We start from the raw sequence: 18,591 nt of genomic DNA, 5'->3' as shown, positions 1-18,591 counted from the left end.
GTCTATGGTATTTTGTTACATGAATATTTCTAGAAAGATAAGAAAGAAACTAGGAATGCTGGTTATGTCCCCCATGACAAAAGTAGATCTAGAAGACCTGAAATCAGGAATGGGAGGGAGATCTACTTTTAGACTAAACAAAGCGTACTTATTTAGACTGAAAACCTTCATTACATGCAATATATGTGTATATAATGCTTTTAATAATAAAAATCGCTTATTATTTTTTTAAATGTCTGTCTCTTAGATTCTACTAAAACATAACAAAGCAACACTTAAAAAGACCCTGAAGTTCAATCCATTCTCAGTTTTTAAGAAATTTGTGACACAACTTTTAATATTTCCTTAAAATGTTTACTACTCTAATTTCACATCCCGCCCTATGGGGATGTGAACAGACCTCCTGTGAGAGCACTAAGTGAGAACAAGATTCCAATGCTCACTCACTAGGTGATATCTTAATGTGCTACAAGATAAAGTGAGACTTACCAGTAGAACCTGTTTGGTATGACCCCTTCCTGGATAAGCTGCCACCTTCTCCCAAACTCAGCAGAGCTGTATAACTGTAAAGAAGAGAAACTACTCAGCACAGTGGTTCTGTGGTACATCAAATACACTAACATCAGTTCATTGGATCAATAATAAATATAATCATAGTAAAACCTACCATTTATTGAGTCCCTGCCATATGCCAAGTGAGTGTTTCACATGCATCATCTCTATTTCTCACCTGAAGTCTGCAAGGCATATACTAATATCCCCATTTTACAACTGAGGAAACTGAAGCTCAGAAGGATTAATTGACTTTTTGGAAATTGCATGCCAGGTAAGCAGTAGAATGAACTGGAACTCATAACCCTTTCCACCTGGTGACAAAGTCAGCTGTGCCACTTGACGTAGCATGTGCAGAGCATCATGGGGAATGCCAAGAAGTGCAAAGTTTAGACCTGGTCTGGAAGAGCACACAATATATAACTTGGACCTAACTACAATAATGAGAAATGCATGAGGCAGCTGGTGATAGTATACTGGGGATGATCAGGAGTCAATCAGGGATGCTTCAAGACATTGTGGAGAACTGGTTGCTACCTGAAGGAATGACAGCATCCAAACAGACAAAAGTGGCATTACTCACAAAGGGAACAGCATGAGTCAAAGTGGTGAGACAGAGAGGGATACGGTATGAATAAGCCTAACTTATTTAAATAAGTTTGGATGAATATGTTGAGGGCAATATGGAAAAGGCATTCAATGGCAAATTAAGGAGACAAGAATTGATTCTACTGGCAATAAGGAACTGTCATTGTAACAGTAACCAGAGGAACCTCAGGCTAAAAAACAGCAGTACACATTGACTGAGCTCTTACTATGATCCAAGTGCTTCACTTACATTATCTTATTTAATCCGCACACCATCCCCGTGATACATGAAGTCATTATGGCCATTTTACAGATGATTACGCAGCTGGTAAGATGTCAAATGCATTTACTAGACCACTTCAGTACTCTCTAAGGGCAATTTCATAGAATCATAGCTCTTAAGATAAGGACTGACCCTCCACATACTCCATCCCCCAAAAGTCTTCTTTTATGTAATGTTCTTCATTGAAGTTCCTTGTTATCCTTGCTACTCTCTTATAATCTTAATGTGACCATGGGACCCTTTTCTGCCTCCAGAAGCATCCTTTGATGGCAGCCCAGAGAATCCTGTTGCTGTAGGTACTCTGGTTCCCATGGGCATTGAGCTCCTGATTTGAAAAAACATCACTTGAAACATCTTTCTGCTATGTGTCCGGTTTACAACCCACCTGCACCTCAATCTCCCATGATCATATTTACCACCTCCCACAGGGAAAGGATGTGAGTCACACTGCACTGAGTACCATGACTGCCCAGCCTTTTCCTCTGCCCCCAGCCCCAACACTCAGCAAAGGCTCAGTGACTCACTAAGTGACTCACAATGGCAGCAGATGGCACCAGGCATGTCCATGTCCCATGTCCAAGTAACAACTGAACTCAAGTGAGTAATTACTGACCCTTGAAAGAACTTGCTACAACATTGTGTTCCATTGGATCAAAACACACCCTGAAACCAAAAACAGCTAAAATATCTGGCTACTAAAGCAAGAAGCTCAAGTGGCTCCAATTACACAATATTTGGGTGACCAGCCAAGGAGAAGCTGCAGCTTTTTCTTTCTAAGTCCTTCTTATTATTCTTTCTTTGCCTATCATGCCCAGGGGAGAAAGGTTTCCTGGGTACATTTCACATTTGATATTTTTTATGAGTGCCAAGGAGAGATGGAGAGGGAGCTCCCCAACTAGAGCTAACAAGGGATAGGACAACACATACCTTCCTAACTCAGAACACAGGGAGCCAGCATATGCACGCCTGCTTCTTGTTTCCCGGCATGTCCTGAACACCTTGCATTACAACACGCAGGCTTGTGCAGCAACAGCAAACCTTCAAACCAAGAATTTCTGCTTCTCTCTCCCTCCTCATCCTCTTTTTCTTTCTTTTCTTCTTCTTCTTCTTTTTTTTTTTTTTTGTTAACACAGAGCTGTACTCATTTCTATGAGTTTAAAGGGAACCAAGTTCACACCATTGTGGTGTGCTTATGTCTCTATATAAATGTATGATGATATCTCTATTTATATACAAACATTAATGCAAATGTAATAGAATCAGGACAATTCAGAATAATAATAATTCTGTGTATGAAGACTGGGCTCACATATATCCTGCAAGAGTAATATATAAACTCTGTTTATATGCTACACCAAGGGATTTGTTATCTCTGCTTCCAGGGAAGAATTGTTGGGTGCCAGCATCTGCAGTTCATTTTTTCCCCCTATCTTTTAAAATTTATCCCTTAGGCTTGGATTCAGAGCATGTGGACCAGTCAGGTATGTCTCATGACATTTGTTTCTATCTTCAAAGGGCAACTTTGTTATTTGTGAGCATCTAGAGGCCCCTTCAGCCGTGGGTAAACAAAGCAACTCAATAAACCAAGACTCTCGTATTCAGCTCAGTGAAATCTTTTTCAATTTCATCTCTCCAAAGGTACCTTTTGGTCTTGGTGGGCTCATGTTCCCACACACACCTGGCACATTCCCCCTGCTGGGCCTTCACTGATACTACCCACTCCGGCAGAAGGGGCCTCAGGACTTGGCTTCCTCAATGCCAGTGTTATTTTTAGAGTCAGATCCAAAGCCACATTCTTCTATGAAACCTGTTCTACCCACTAAGATTCCCACTGGTCTCATCTCCAAAGAACTATGGTGTAACAATAGATGCTATCAAACTATTGGCCACATATTTATATTTAACTTTCTTATTAGCCTTTCAAGAGTCTTCTAAGAACGTAAGGCAAAAATTTCTTCCTATCTAAAATCCCTCTAAAATATCTGAGACCACTCCATGCCTCTTAATGAGATTACAAAGGTTTTAGACGTCAGGAATCCTATTCTTCTACATCTAGGGGTGCCTAGAGCACAGTAGATAGTAAAGGAAAAAATACTGAGTTTGCACCACGCAAATCCCCTAGACATGAATCTACCTGGGAAAGAACCCAGGTTTCCCAACCGATGGACAAATGAAATTTATCAGAGGAATATGTTTTGCTTCCATGGATTCACTGCTAGAGGGCTGCACCAAACACACACACACACGCACACACACCCCTCTATATATCAGTACATTTGAAACACTCAAGGATTTTCAAGAGGGGCTTCCCATATTCACCCTTAAACAAAACTGCTCTGTATACCTCACCTACAATTCAAACATTTTCTCCCTAAGAATTAATTGTCCAACCTGGCATTGTACCAAAAAAAGGGAGAAAATAACTCTCAGCCACTCAAGTTAATGTGTTAATTAAATCTACAGAGTCAGGCAGCAAAGTTCTCCTCCACAAAGAAGGGGATGGTTATCAAAGCTTTTTACCCAATGATGGTCTCAGCTGCCAGTGGAAGGCTTTTCGTGTAGAACAAGTCAATGTCTTTTAATATAATGCACAGTGTTGTTAGCACCTAAGTAAGATTTATTTCCTTCCCTGTCTCCGGCTCCAAGGTTTCTTGTCACTGTCAGAACACGGAACTGAGGACTATCATCACTATCTGTCATATCTGAGACAGCAGTAGCAGTTCTCTCTAGCAATGCTGAGCCCAGAAAAGGGGAGAGAAAGATTAGGGAGAGGATGAAAGAGCATTTGAACTAGTTTTAGGAGGGCAATGTTCATCTACTAACTTCCTGTCAGTGACTTAAAAATGCCATTCTTAGAGGGTGTTTTGTTTTTATTTTGCCAATGCTGCTACAACATATTGAAAAAGAATTAAAGGCGCAGAAATTTTAGAAAGAGAACACAGAAAGATTCTGGTTAAATAAGAATGCAAGGAAGAAAATCCTTCTGTCTAAAATCATTCTAAAATAGCTGAGACAACTTCCCTGCATTAGTAACAACGACTTAACGAGCACAAACCCAACACTCTTCTATGCTCAAGATCTAATAGCAGCCCGTGGGCCCAACCAACGCTAGTCTGGGACCCTTAACACTTCTTTCTTCTTCCTGCCACCCTCCTTTCCTGATTTTTTTAGAGGCATTTCTCACGTTGGCTTGTTCCCTTGCCGTCTGCTATTGTCTGCTTTAAGAAGAGTGCAGATAAAAATATACGTAATTGCAAAAGATGCAATTGCAAGAGTTAGTTTCATCGGGAGCCTTGAAGCGAGTTAGGCGTCTCTGGCGCCATCCTCTGGAGGTTTGCAAACCTGCATGTTGGAGGATGGGTCCCAGCTACAAGTAGTAACGGAGGGGTGCCACGGCGGGACAGGACAGCTTGTGGGTAAGAGTGAGATGCATTGGCTTTGCTTGGGATTCTTAATCTACAGCAGATTAGGATGAAGTGAGAGAGGGGTGGAGGATGACGGCAGAAGTTTCCAACTTTCATTTTCCACCTTCTTAACATTCACATTTTGGTTTAATCCCTAGAAAAGTGACATCTTTCTACTAGGAGACGAGAAACTCAGCTTCCTTGTATTGATGCAAAAGTTGGCAATCATCATTGCCCCTTGAAAGCCTTTTCAATATTCCTAAATCAGATCAACATACCATCGTATCCTCTCTTTTCAGACTGTTGGGCAGGTGCACATTAAAAATTTTCTTTTGCAGCTGGGAAATTAGTGGAAGAACAATTCCACAGAAATTGGTGCAAGACAATTCCATAGAAGCTAAGAGTTGTGATAACATGTTTTAAGTCTTTGGTTTATGGGATCTCAAATGCTGTTCACCACAAGGCTTCTCGTAACAGCTTCACCAGTCAGGGGGCAGTTTCCTGGGTCTCTTCTACACAGGCTCCTGGAGGGGCTCTGCATTGGCGGAACGCATCCTGCTGTTGGTTCTTTTCAAGGTTGCCTGCCCACCCCTCTCTCCTTCTCTGCCCTTACCATTCTAGAGGCAGGGGGCCTGCAAACTGCACATCTTGAAAAGGCTGACAGAAAATCCCACCAGCTCTATTTTATTCGCCTCATCCTAATACTGCCCTGGGGATGGCCTGGGTACAAAGCACTCATCCACGTCATGACTCTCCCGTTCTCGCTGCTGCTCCTGCATTCTTTTTAGAAAGAGAGAGATGATACCTTAAGGACTTCAAATAAATTCCTAATGCTGAGCCCGAGGCATTGCAAATATCAAGGTCTTTTCTCCACTAGCCTCAACAGGACAAAAGAGAATCAGTCCAGAGAAAGACTCGGTCTTCAGAAGTATGTTCTGATGCTCTGGCTCTGCGGCACGGGAGGGGGCCAGAACTAAGGCTAAGGGGAAACCAAAATCTGTAGCCCCTAAAATGATTATGAAAATCTTCACTAAGAGCTGACAGGTTGGCTGGTTGGTACAGGGAACAGACAATGAGAAGACCATGATGCCCTTCCCAGACCCCACCCCCACCACACCCCAGTGGATTTAAGTTTCTCAAGAAAAGGCTAGCTCATCAGGGATATCACAGACAGCACAGAGATGTGCAATGTTTTGTTCAGAGGGGTGTGGTGACCTATATAGGAGAGAAAATTTTGGAATTTGTAAAAGAATTCACTGTGAGTCTTGACGTACAGTTAAATGTCTTAGTATGAAGATGTGGAGAAAGAACATTCCAGCAGAATGGGTCAGTCTGAACAAATAAACAGAGCAGCAAAACTCAGAGTGGTGTCCTCACTCTTGTTTGGTCAACAACAAAAGACCCAGTTTGGCTGGGATGCATCAAGAAAAGTGAAGCGGGCGCTGAGGCTGTACAGGGAGGCTGGGACCAGGTTGGGTAGGTGCAAGTTCACCACAACTTGTGCAGAGCTAATACTGACTGGATCCGAGTACCAACAAGGTCAAAAGAGAAGAGCATCAAGACAGAGCATGAAGGCGTTGCTGATGAAGACTAGGCAGGAATGATGACATGTCACCAGCCCCATCACTCTCTCCTGTGGCTGGATTTATCAAATTTGTCACTGGCCATCTCTCAGGTGTCACTGAAGTCTGTCACATGCCCCACAGTTGAGCTTGGTGTTCTGAGGCTTGGGAGTTTAGACATATGGGACTGGAGCTGGCTGAGAAGGGAGGATCAATATGTGACAGTGGCCCAGTTTGATTTGTGAACACTTCCCGTGCACCCAGGTCTGGAGGTATATAGGAAAATGATAAGATGAAATCTTGGCCTTAAAGGTTCTTAAAGGTGGCAAAGAACAGATCAAGAGCTGGCTAAAAAGTTGCACACGAAAACATGTATCTCTATTTCAAAGCCTAAATAGCCACCAAATAGCATGTTTAAACCTTATTCCCAATCACTAGTTTTAAAATGTCTATTTTTTTTCAAATCATTAGGAACAGGTAGATCAAACTGTTCCAGGTAGCAATTGAAAAATAATGATACAAACTGTTTAAACATGGTATCTAAGGTAAACGCAGACTTTCCTTGTTTGCATATGATGGCATTTCAGCTTGAGAATTTGTTTTGTAAACAAGCATTGGAGTTGACATTTAGCAAGTTCCCTGGTTTCCACTCTAATTGCCAGTTTTGTACTTGGACACTTAAATTACTTACATATTCACGAGATTAGAAATCGGCTCTGACATTGGGAAATTTCATGCACATGAAAATCCTGCCAAACCAGCATGGTATATAATGCTCAACATATTTCTTATAAATAACCGAGTGCTTTTTTACTTAATGCAGTGCCTTGGGCATCAGGTAGATATCAGTTTCCTAAGTGTTTGTGCAGAAATCATTTGAATATCCCCAGGGGGTTGAATTCTGAGGATCCCTTTGTCTTTTATTTCAATCTTGCCCATTTGACATTAAGGGGCTGCTAGGCCCATTCAAAAACAAATAGAATTACTGTGAAGATAAATACTTTAATATTTAATGGTTCGCTGTTATTATAATCAATAATATTTTTGAGCATCACATGCCAGTTCTTCCCTGTTCCATTCATTCTGGTTCCACAGTGCCTTCTAGTGATTGATTAAAAAGGCATTCAACATTCATTAAAGTGCCTAAACCCTCACATATGGGAGAGACGTTGGGGTAAGGCAGCCTGTGGCTCAGGCAGGCTTATGTCTAATTCCAGCTGCACACACCAGGTCTGCCACCTCTCGGGCCTTTGGATAATGCACTGGCCAGCACTACGCAGTGCTTGCTATGTGGCAGGCTGTGTTAAGCATTTTACATACACCATCTCAGTATCCCCAAACAGTCCTGGGAGGCAGGTATTCTTATTACTTCTACTTTGCAGGTGAAGACACTCCAAAGGTAGGGGACCTGTTGAAGGTCACACAGCAGGGGCAGAGCCTGACCGGAGTAGAAAGCTGATGTTTTCCCTGTCTTGCTCTATCGTCCAATATGACTGTGATTTTGAAAATGCCGATATCTATTCCCTTATCAAGGAGTCAGTATTTCCCAGGGAATGCCCAGCATTCAAAACAGCCATGATAATGAGCATTGCCACTCTGTTAGGGTCCACTCTGGAAAAGTCATAATTAAAAATGAAAAAAAGGGAATATTTGCATTTTTGGTTTTTTAAGTAGAGAGATGAAACTGTTTAAATAACATTTCAGAACCAGCAGAGAGAGAGAAGAAAGAGAACTAAAACTAGTTCTTTGTTAACAATTTACTTTTATGTATGTTACTAAAATTCTATCATTGCCTATCAATCACATTGGCAGTCCATTTTTCATTTTCCATCAATATGTGATTTTAACTCAAAGTCAGCCTTCATTATTACAGACAATGCCAGCTGTTAATATTTAGAGTTTCCATTATTTGTGAACAGAATCTGTCAAAGCCTGTCTCTTCCCTTTAAAATCATGTTATGGTTTTGCATGTATCTGACATACACAAACCAAAATATTGAAGATAAGGACGACATGCAAGACTTAGGATTTCTTATTTCTTTTATCAACTGCTAAATTCTTTGGAATTTAGAGAAGATCACGAATGAAGCAAGTTTCCCACATAGTATTACCTGGACTGCTGACTCACAGAGTTCCAAAATAAGTGAGACAATAATATAAATTTGTAAATATTCTAGAACTGCCATGAAATAAAAGGTGGCCCACCAAACTGCCCTAAAGGTTTTGTTCTCCTTCCACTGGATTTATCATGCATCCGAATGTAAGTTTTTAATATCACGGAATAATGTAACATCTCCTAGAATAAAATCAAAGGGGGGATTGATGAACAGAAGAAAAGCAAAGATAGTGGGAAAGGAGGAAGGGAAAAGAAAAAAGTGGTCTGGGGACTAACACAGGGTTAGTTAGTTAGTTAGAGTTGGTTGTAAACTCATAAAATAAGAAAAATCATATTGCAAACAGAGCAGGATTACTTCTCTCTCAAAAAAATCTGAAGATCTGGTGACGTTGGACCCGCCCGCCATCCTCTGTGGCAGGAACAGCAGGCTGGGGCTTGACAACATCCCTTCCCTCTTCTACAGGAACACCTTCTCTCCAATCTTCCCCAGCCTGTTGTGCTCAGTTGTACCTCTTGCCTGTTCTTGAGTTCACAGCCCAGGTGGTCTTGGACATCCACAGGGCTGGGGAGGAGCAAACCCTGCACAGGACTGGACAAGAGTAGTCCTTCGTGCTTATGGTCGGTGGCAGCAGGTCCTTCTCCAGAGCTACCCCAAGAAGAGGCCTTTCCAGGAGGGAAAGGAGCCTCTCCTCTCCAGCCATGCAGCCGCCTGAGTCCCAGCAGTGTTCAAATTGGTTTCACAATGCTGCACCCTCCCCTTTACAAATCACTGCTCCAGTGCCAACCCCAACAGAGACGCCAAAAGCCCAGTGCTCCAGCATGGTCGGCAAAGCTCGAGGTATATGCATATCCTTATACTTTTCTCCTGTTTTTTGATTTCCTTACAGTCACATCTGCTCTTTGTTTTCTCTCATTTCAAATGTTTCCCAACACATCATGTTTAGTGAGGTGTTTAAGACAGACTGAGAGATGCCGTTGGAGGCAATGTTTTATAGCACAGTTTGTACACTAGTTTATTGCCAAATTAAAATAAAGATGTAATCTAGCAGACTCGGCCTGCTGCTAAGCCTTCTTTGCGTGGTTTCCTGTATTGAGGCAAGAAAGTGCAGGGAAACCAGCAACGGAGTAAAGGGCTGCATCTCCGTTTTCAAGTGCAAAGAAATTTAAAAATATAATAATAATAAGCAGAATGCTTGGTTTGGCTACTGCTTAAGTCATAGAAATAAGGAGTAAAATAATAAAGGAAAGCAAGATTTTGGCACTCTAAATAAATAAATGCCATAGAAGTCTTCATACTGTCCACAGTGATTCACTCTTGCAAGAATGTTGTGGAACTTTACACAACCAGCATCCCTTTGTCCATTCACATGGAATTTCTATAATGTCTAGAATGTTCATTTTTCTGAAAATTTCAAGGCTTTCCAAAGGGACATTCTTACATAGACCCTTCAGAGGCCAGGCAGTCTAGCTTCTATTTCTATGCTGGGTAAGTCTGAGGGCGGGGTTTCCTAAGCAGACAGGCTATTTCTTTAAGCACTTCAAGGAGCAAAAGGCTCCACACCATCTCCCCTCAGTCATTCTAGTGGTGCCTGGATGGCCACATGCCCATTCAAGAGAGTGTTTACCTCTTGGCAGCCACTGTGATGGTTCATTCTAAGTGTCAATTTGACCGAGCTAAGGAATGCTGGTAAAACTCATTTCTGGGTGTGTCTGTGAGAGTTCTCCCAGAGATATTAGCATTCGAATCAGTAGACTGAAAAGATCCACTCTCCCCAAAGTGGGAAGGCATCATCCAATCCTTTGAGATCTTGAATAGAACAAAAAGGCAGAGGAAAGGTGAACTCACTTTCTTCTTGAGCTGGGACATCCATCTCCTTCTGCTCTCAGACATCAGAGTTCCTGGTTCTCTCTCAAGCCTTTGGACTTACTAGGGCCATTGGCCCTGTCCCCACCCAGTCTGCAGGCCTGGACTGAATTACACCGCTTGCATTTTTGGTTGTCCAGCTTTCATACGGCAGATCTTGGAACTTATCAGCCTCCATAATTGCGTAAGCCAATTCCCTTTAATACCTCCCTCTCTCTCTCTTTCTCTCTGGTTCACTAGAGAACCCTGATTAATATAACCACCTAGATAGTCAATATGAAAACTATATTTCTCCTTCTAAAGAAAAAGACTAAGATATCAAAACATCCTGGTTTTGAGAATTCTGAGGACATTTGACTACACACATTTCTCCCTGATTAAAAGTCACATTTTTCTTTTTAAAATACGTCCTCCCATGGAAGTAATGGCCAGTAAAATTCTATCTTGGGCCAGAAAGGACAATATGCTTAGCAAAACTCTTTGAGTCTCTTATAATGCTCACATCACAAAACCCTCACGTAATGTTGAGGCATCCACGAGGACAGACAGTCAGAGGACCACAGCCCATATGGCTCTATCCTGCAGGCCAGAGATCCAAAATCTGTCCTCAGGGCCTTAAAAGTCCCACCCATTGAAGGAGAGAAAGAGCAATGTCAGAGAAATAAGGGAAGAATAAATGCGGGGCTATGTGTTCAAAAGAGGGACAGTATGCCTCAAAAGACAAAGAAGACAGCAAACAAAGAAAAAGAAAAGAGAGCAGGACTCTGTTCACAGGTAAGTTCTGAAGGAGCTGCCATCTTCACAAGGTATTTTCCAAGAGACCTTTATTGAGGATTCTGTTCACCAGGGTTTGATGTTCAACAGCATCCAGCAGACTGATCTTCGCTGGGAAATCTGCAGCAGCAGCATTAGCAGCTGACACAGAAGAAGTGATGAGCAATACTGATACTAAAAAATAAATGTTCCCATTTCCTAGGCAAATACAATCACTGGCTAGACAACACCAGCACAGGAGTCTCATGTTGTCCCCAGATTTATCTCATCGGTGCCCAAAGCTCCACGATCCATGGAGTGACTACAGTTATTATTTCCATATCACTGACCCACCTGAGCAGCCATGGTCCCTCTCGACCTGACTTCCAGCCAAGGCCATCAGCTAAAGGCTCATCTGACGGCTGCAGCCCACTCCCTTCCAGCTAATGCCCAACTCCTCATTCTGTGATTCAAATCCTGAGATAGGAAGGTCTTCTCTGCTCCCTACTCATATGGCAGGTTATCCATAATTTTTGTTTCCTTTTCCAGGATGATTTATCCTTCCTTCTTTCTTGGAGAAACAGAGAAGTTGACAGAAAGGCTGGTTTCTGCCCATCTGTTCACCTCAAAATGTCACCCTCAAGAATGAGAACGCTACCAAATTTCAGGGAGGAATTTATCTCTTTCAAAGAACATCTATAATTAGTGATTTTCCCTTTGAGAAAAAATTTATTAATCTCTCAGATATTTGGATTCTTAGCTTTATACAGAACAAAAATTGATAAGGCAGCTTCCAACTTTAAAATGACAGGATTCATTGGGTCTATGGTCACAAAAAATACCTTTTGGTCCAGAACCTTAGCATCTGATGCCAGGGCTACTATTATATCACCCTAAATGGTCTTCCTGGTTTTGACCTCATATTACTACAATTACATCCTCATATCACTACTGATTAGCTCTTGTAATCTACAGCTGTGAACATATCAATTCATACCGAAATTTTCAAAGGCTCCTCATCAGGAAAACAAAAATTATTTTGCCTAACAATCAGATACCCAAAACTGTAAAAAAAAAAAAAAAAAATTAAGATTAAGTTGCAAACTATTTGTATGTGTGCATGTGTGTATTATAATTAGTTTCACCAAATTTCAGTTTCATGCACATAGACAAATTTGGAATCCTATAAACACGGTTTTACCAACTTTATATGTATATGACATTCCTCTTGTAGAAGAAAATGTGCCTCCACCCCCCAACAAAAGAAACATGACATATTCATTAAGGTCCAGTTCATAAGATCGACAGAGTAATTAGATCACTAGATCTCCACGTCCTGAACTTGGGCTACTAATTTCATGTAATTCATCCAGCCACTTTGTCTATCTCTTATGCATCAATGAGACCACTGCTTTTGTGGCTTCCCTTAGACTACTGGTGAACTCATAGGTATTAATCTTCTATGTCTGAATAGATTGAAAGCTCCTTGATAGAGTTATTTTATACTAACACTGCACCATGCATGACACTTAAAGCAGATGCAGTCTAATATTTGTTTCTTTTTCAATCACATTAGAAGTGTACCTGCAATTATATTTATCCATAGCGATATATTTTAAGGCAAAGGAAACCAACACTAAATGCTCCCCCCAAGCGGCCAAGTTGGAGCCACAGCCCAGGTGTGGGGGGCTCTCCTACAGTGCTCTCTACTCTGCGGCAGTGACCATGGGAGGCACAGCCTGAAGTGCTGGGACATGAAGGGTTACATGGTCACATTTTCAGTCATCTCCTCCAGCATAACTGCAAAGATGCGTAGCTTTTACTTAGCCAGGTAAATTTGGCCCTCACTATTCCTCTGGTATTGGCGGGAGGGGGAATTAACTAACTGTCGAATAAAATACAATAACCCAGTGGATTAAATGACTAATCCTCTGTGTCTGAGCCACTCAGCCCTCGCCTCTGTTAACTGCACCCTCCTGGACCAGATGCACTGTGGCTTGACTCCAGGAACAAAATTGTATATTCTGCCGAAAGGGTAGCCAGGCTGCTCAAGAGGAAAAAAAAAAATACTAATTGCAAATCCTTTCTATTTTTAGGCTTAATGTGCATTTTATTTGGCAGTAAGGGAAGCATGAATAAAACTCCAATCTTAAGAACTTTAATTTGCTTCCTCCAAAATGCTCATGTCCGTAGAGACCTTGGGAAGTTGCTCACACCATTCCCCTGCCTTCAAGAACCCCACGCATCTGTAAGAGCCCAGACAGAGAAAACCCTAGAATACCCTCCTCACTTATGTAAGTCCAGTATTCTTTAAATATATGTAAGTTCTAACACGTGATTCCTCTAAGGAGAATTCTCAAAATGATTCCACTGAACAATGTGTTTCACAAAGAACATTCCAATATTTCACCTATCATCCCTTTGGCTTTTATGATTAGAGTCTCTCTCACATTTGCCTATGTATATGTTGTTTCTTTTAATTTTAATTTAATTTAATTTGTTATTGCTGGCCTTGTATTCCACCTGAGAAGGTAAGTTCCTTAAAAGCAGGGACTATATGTATTTTATAGTACATATTATATGTAATATAGAGTATATAATATATATTACAGGATGACATTTTATGGGACACACACACACATGTGCTAGCATGACCTCATCTAATGCTTTCCTAACAAGTGGACTTCTTTAACCTTTCCTCCAAGTAAAGAAAAGCCCTGAGATAACTAGGTTCTGAGTAATGTTATTTATGTACATTATTATTGTTCCTCTGACCATTTCTCTCATTGTTTTAGCAAACCCCTAGTGAGTGTTCTTACTTAAACTTTTGGGGTCTGGGAAAAGCTATGAGTCCTTTACCAAGAGAAATGATCACCTATCCACGTACATAAAACACTGTCTCAAATTCACTGGGGGTTAGTGGCTCTTGACAGCCTTAAGCATCTATGCCAAGAACTGTTTCTCCACAATGTCTTACTTAGTATCTAACCTTTATTTCATATGCTGTTGCAGAGGTTTAGCTGGTTTAAGTGACCCGAGATCCTCCTCGCTTCTCCTTGTCCCACTGGCCCAGAATTCAGGCTAGTGAGCCAAACAAAAATGATCACTGAGATGAAAGGTGGAGACGATGAACTGACATTCTTTTCCCTGGAGAGCCATGCACTAGTGCCTCAAACAAGGTATGCATGCTCACCTTTTGGTCTTGACTGTAGGCCAGAATCCAGTCCTCCTGCTTGGGGTGAAAAAGCAAGCTCTGGATGTAGAAATTCAGCCGATACTTTTGATAAGTTGCCCCTTCATCTGAGCTGATCAGCAAGCTGCTCTCAATCTCCGGGTCTGTGAGTAACATAATCTGTAGCAAAGAATTTTGGGGGAAAGAAAACAACAGAGAGTTAACTAGACAGCTTTACAAAACTTAAAAATAAAGTAAAGTTTGGACAAGGGAGGGACAAGGGGCAGGCAGAGAATGTCGGCCAAACAAGGACCTTGACTCTATCAGGTTTATTCTTCCGTCTTGGACCAAAGCTACAAAACCATTTTCACTAAGAAAGGAAAGAGGCAGACGCTGGAAAGAAGGGGGAGAAAATAGGTAACTGCATTCTGTTCTCTTTTGTAGGACTTCTTGTTTTCTCTCCAAGGTTATTGCCTGAAGCTGGAAGATTTCCCATTTTTCTCTTAACCTCAACCCTCCTTCCTACTGTGCCCCATGTACTCTCCATTCAGGGTGAATAAAGGAACAAGACTGGTGCTATGCTGTTGTGCGAAAGGAGGAAAAAGAAAGAGGATGGAGTCCATTGTTTTATCTTCCCTACCTCAAGTCCTTTCGTTCCACATCAACAATATCCCAATGTCATCCTATCTTTAGCCTGATTTTCTGAGTCTGGGGTCAAAATCTGGATCTCTAAAGCTTTCTCTAGAGATTTTACAAAGGCTGTTTTATCTGACTTCATCAGCTTCTAACCTATCATATGTTTTACTTATTTATTTTGCTTCTCCTCTATATATCTTCTACTAGAACATAAGCTCTGTGCAAATAAAGATATTTGTCCATGTTTCCATAGGGGTATCCCCCGCAGCTAAACTAAGCCCCAGCATGTACTATACACTTCATAAATATTTGCCAAATGAATGAATGGATAAATAAACTAACAGAAAGAATTTTCAGAGCAGTCATGTGGAATTAGAAAGGTGCCAAGAACAGCTTGAGGAGATAGGAATAGAAGTTCCATCGAAAGAGTGAGTGGTTGCCCTTCACAAGCTTCACTGCAGAAGAGGCTATAAACACGTAAAAGTTCACAGCTTCGGGTATTTTGCACTCTCTCGTCGGGATGCCTAATCTTGGTCAGAGCAATGTGAACAACCCACAATAGCAGCGAGACACACGAGCTGCCCTGAAAACTGCTTTTTATTCTCTCGTTTTATGCCTCCAGGAATGTGTGATAAAGCACCTCGTTCCCGACTCTCTGTGGGTCTCCTTTCACTCAGTCCAAGTGCTCACCTAATGTCTCCAGACAGGTGGCCTTAATGCTGCCCAGTGACTTCTTCCCCATCAACTTATTAATTGGCACTCTTTGAATTTGGTTCGGGGAAGCATGAAAGATGTGCATAATGTGTTGCTGTATGAAGAAAAATCACTGCAGCCTGGGGCTTAAAGATTAGCAGCTGAGGATGTTGCACGCCCAGGAAGAGGAGAGAGAGAGAGAAAGAGTGAGAGTGTCAGTCATGTCACAGAAGAGCAGAGTGCCAGGCAAACACATGGAGCTTCCTCAAGCATTTGGAGGCAATCATATTAAAACCTCAGAATAGTGAGCATCACCTTTGAAAGTGGTGTCCTGTCACTGCAAATGGCACAAGAGGACTGCGTACCAGCACACTCCGCCTGAACTCTGTTTGTGTTAACCAGCATGAGCTTAAGGTTCCTTGCTGTTCTTTCAACCTCCCCTTCTTGGAGAGGAGGAAAGGATGTAGTGGGGTCAAGGGAACGCCGTGGCTGTCAGTCACTCTCCTGACAAGATGAAAAGCACACACAATATTGAAGACTAATTGTCTGTGGTACCATGCGCTAGTGAAGCCTCTGCCCACCAACCATAAATTCCGACAAAGTTTTGGATTTCTCTGTCTCACACTTGCCAAGCAGACAGTGTCCCCTCATCGGATGGCTGACAAGGACCCATCAGGTAATCTGCCAAGCACAGACTCACATGGCTTCATTAAAGTCTAGTCTATGCACTAAGCACATATAATTAGATGGCTCCTAAATTCACAGGAATATTTCCAGGTGATTTCGTATTTATTGGCACATAAAAGCTGTCATTTTTTCGAATAACAAATAAGCCATCAAATGACCATATTGCTTTGTGTCTCCAACCACAATTAACAATAACGTATAACAACCTTTTTGCACCACTGCCAAAAAGTAATTTCCATGATAATATGAAAAGGCTCAGTTTTATAGAGCACCTATTGTCTCAGGAAAGGTGATTTTTTTTTCCTCCTTCTGATTTTCTACTTCCTTGTTAGCCAAGATACACTTTCTTCTCTTCCTATGAGTATAGATCTCACTACCTGCTTCTCCTGGCAGACTACTTCATCAAAATAAAATTTAAAAAGAAATTAAAAACTGGGCCTAGAGAATGTCCCCAAATATAGCTGATTTTTAATGTATCATTTGTTTCAAATATCTTTGATACTCATTTATACTCTAAGTAATCAATCTGTATGAGATACTCAGCATCTAAGCAGTGGGTGGTGGTGGTAGAATATAATGCAAATATTTTCTAAGATATGGATACTTAACATTGTACAAATAAAACTACTGATTTCCTTAGCTTTTATTCTACATACTAACAATAGATAGACCAAAATCCCACCTTCTCTTTACAGACCAAATGGAAACCCTCCATGTGGGAATTTGGCACTTTGGAAGGGATGGGAGAGGGTGGGAAATTCCCATTTGGGCTTTATATTTACATCTGTGCTATGCAAGCATTCCAGTGGTTCCTCTTTCAAATTTCTGCCCGAATCTACTCAAAACAAACAGGTCAATCTGGATCCACTTTTGTTTAGCCATTTTTTATTGCACAAACAACTTTGTAAGACCTCCAGTAGGATTCAAAACAAAAGAAAAATGAATGGTTCATGACCTTATCCCTCCAAGTTAAACCATGTCTGTGTTGCCTTCTACTTCTTTGCTCATCCCCATATGTCATATCGCAGACTGAGACTTTTATTCTGATTTTTTTCATTTAATATTATGGCCTGTATTCATTTTCAACTGAATCATAAGCACACAAACAAATGCACATACATTTACACACACCACTGTATACAACGTAGTCCCATTACTTAATCATAACCTTCAAATTAATTAAATTACGATTGGTGCAATGGCTGCAATGTAGTGAGTATGTGATGAATTATTGGTAATTGAATAAGTAAAACATTATCATTTTAGTCATTTTCTAGGTTATAAAGTGTAAATAAGTTAATAAGTAAATAAAGAATTTAACAAGATCTAAAGAGAAAAGGTTTAACCTACTGGAGAAACAAAAAAAGTGCAAATAATAAATGGGATGCAGTCTTTAGACACAGATGATATTGTTTAAAAATAAATCAGTCCTATCTTCTCAAGAAGGTGTTCTACTGGGAAACATTTTCAAAATGGTAAGTTCAAGTTAGAGAATACTCTTCAAAATTAATAGATTATATTTCTTAAACATACCCAGTGATCCCTGTTTTTACTAGTTTAAAATGACCCTCTACCCTCTTCTGACTCTTCATGTAACTTTGGATAACAGGTATTTTGTTGTGTTTAATCCTCTGTATTCTGCAGTTTGATCTGAATAACAGAATTTTAGGAGGACTTTGTAAAAGACTCAAATCCAAGTTTTTCATGTTCCTAAAGCTCATAAAAAGAGGGGTCATTGTTTACCTGGAACAAAGCTTATTCTATAGTAGGTCCATAAATCCTTGCAAATGAATAAATGAATGGATAAATAAATTAATGAGTGAGTCCTTTTCATTCCTGCCTTCTGCCAAATGCAACCTGGCGATCTCTGCACCATTGGGAGTCCCAGTTCTGAACAAATCCTTGCTGTTCTCCTGGGAGGCGAGGAGAGTGAAGACAAGAGCAAGAGACTGCCTTTAACGGGAAAGTAATTACTCTCCCTTCAGATCAGCCCATGAGTGATTAGAACCAGTTTGCTTACGCCTTGCAGAGTGTGCAGATGCTGTACTGACTGTATCTGCAGATGAATTGTTTTCCATAGAAAGTCAATAATGGCGACACAGGCTCCCGCCACCCAACTCTAAGCAATCATTTATCATCCACTTTGGGAGGAGGAATAAACTGTATTTGCTTTTCCTAGATGTGACAAATGAACATGAAATGCAATTTATAGATTGCAAATACGTCACTTTTCCCCTTTTTTGGTATTAGTCCTTCTGACAGCTCAGTGTCGTCAAAAATT

The 18,591-nt window shown here is 41.0% G+C and overlaps 1 protein-coding gene across 6 annotated transcripts in view; it reads right to left on the bottom strand.

Moving 5' to 3' along the window:
- SORCS1 (sortilin related VPS10 domain containing receptor 1) overlaps window positions 1-18,591 on the bottom strand; it is a 459,027-nt gene that overhangs the window by 144,027 nt on the left and 296,409 nt on the right. For all 6 annotated transcript variants that reach the window (XM_045568059.1, XM_045568058.1, XM_045568062.1 and 3 more), the window contains exons 4-5: window positions 14,316-14,474; window positions 490-563 (exon numbers count right to left, since the gene is read on the bottom strand). In XM_045568059.1, coding sequence (XP_045424015.1) covers window positions 490-563; window positions 14,316-14,474 — 233 coding nt within the window. The remainder of the gene's footprint in view (window positions 1-489; window positions 564-14,315; window positions 14,475-18,591) is intronic.

Source organism: Lemur catta, chromosome 14, assembly GCF_020740605.2.
Source record: "Lemur catta isolate mLemCat1 chromosome 14, mLemCat1.pri, whole genome shotgun sequence".
Lineage (NCBI taxonomy): Eukaryota > Metazoa > Chordata > Mammalia > Primates > Lemuridae > Lemur > Lemur catta.
This window is presented reverse-complemented; position numbering and strand designations above follow the sequence as displayed.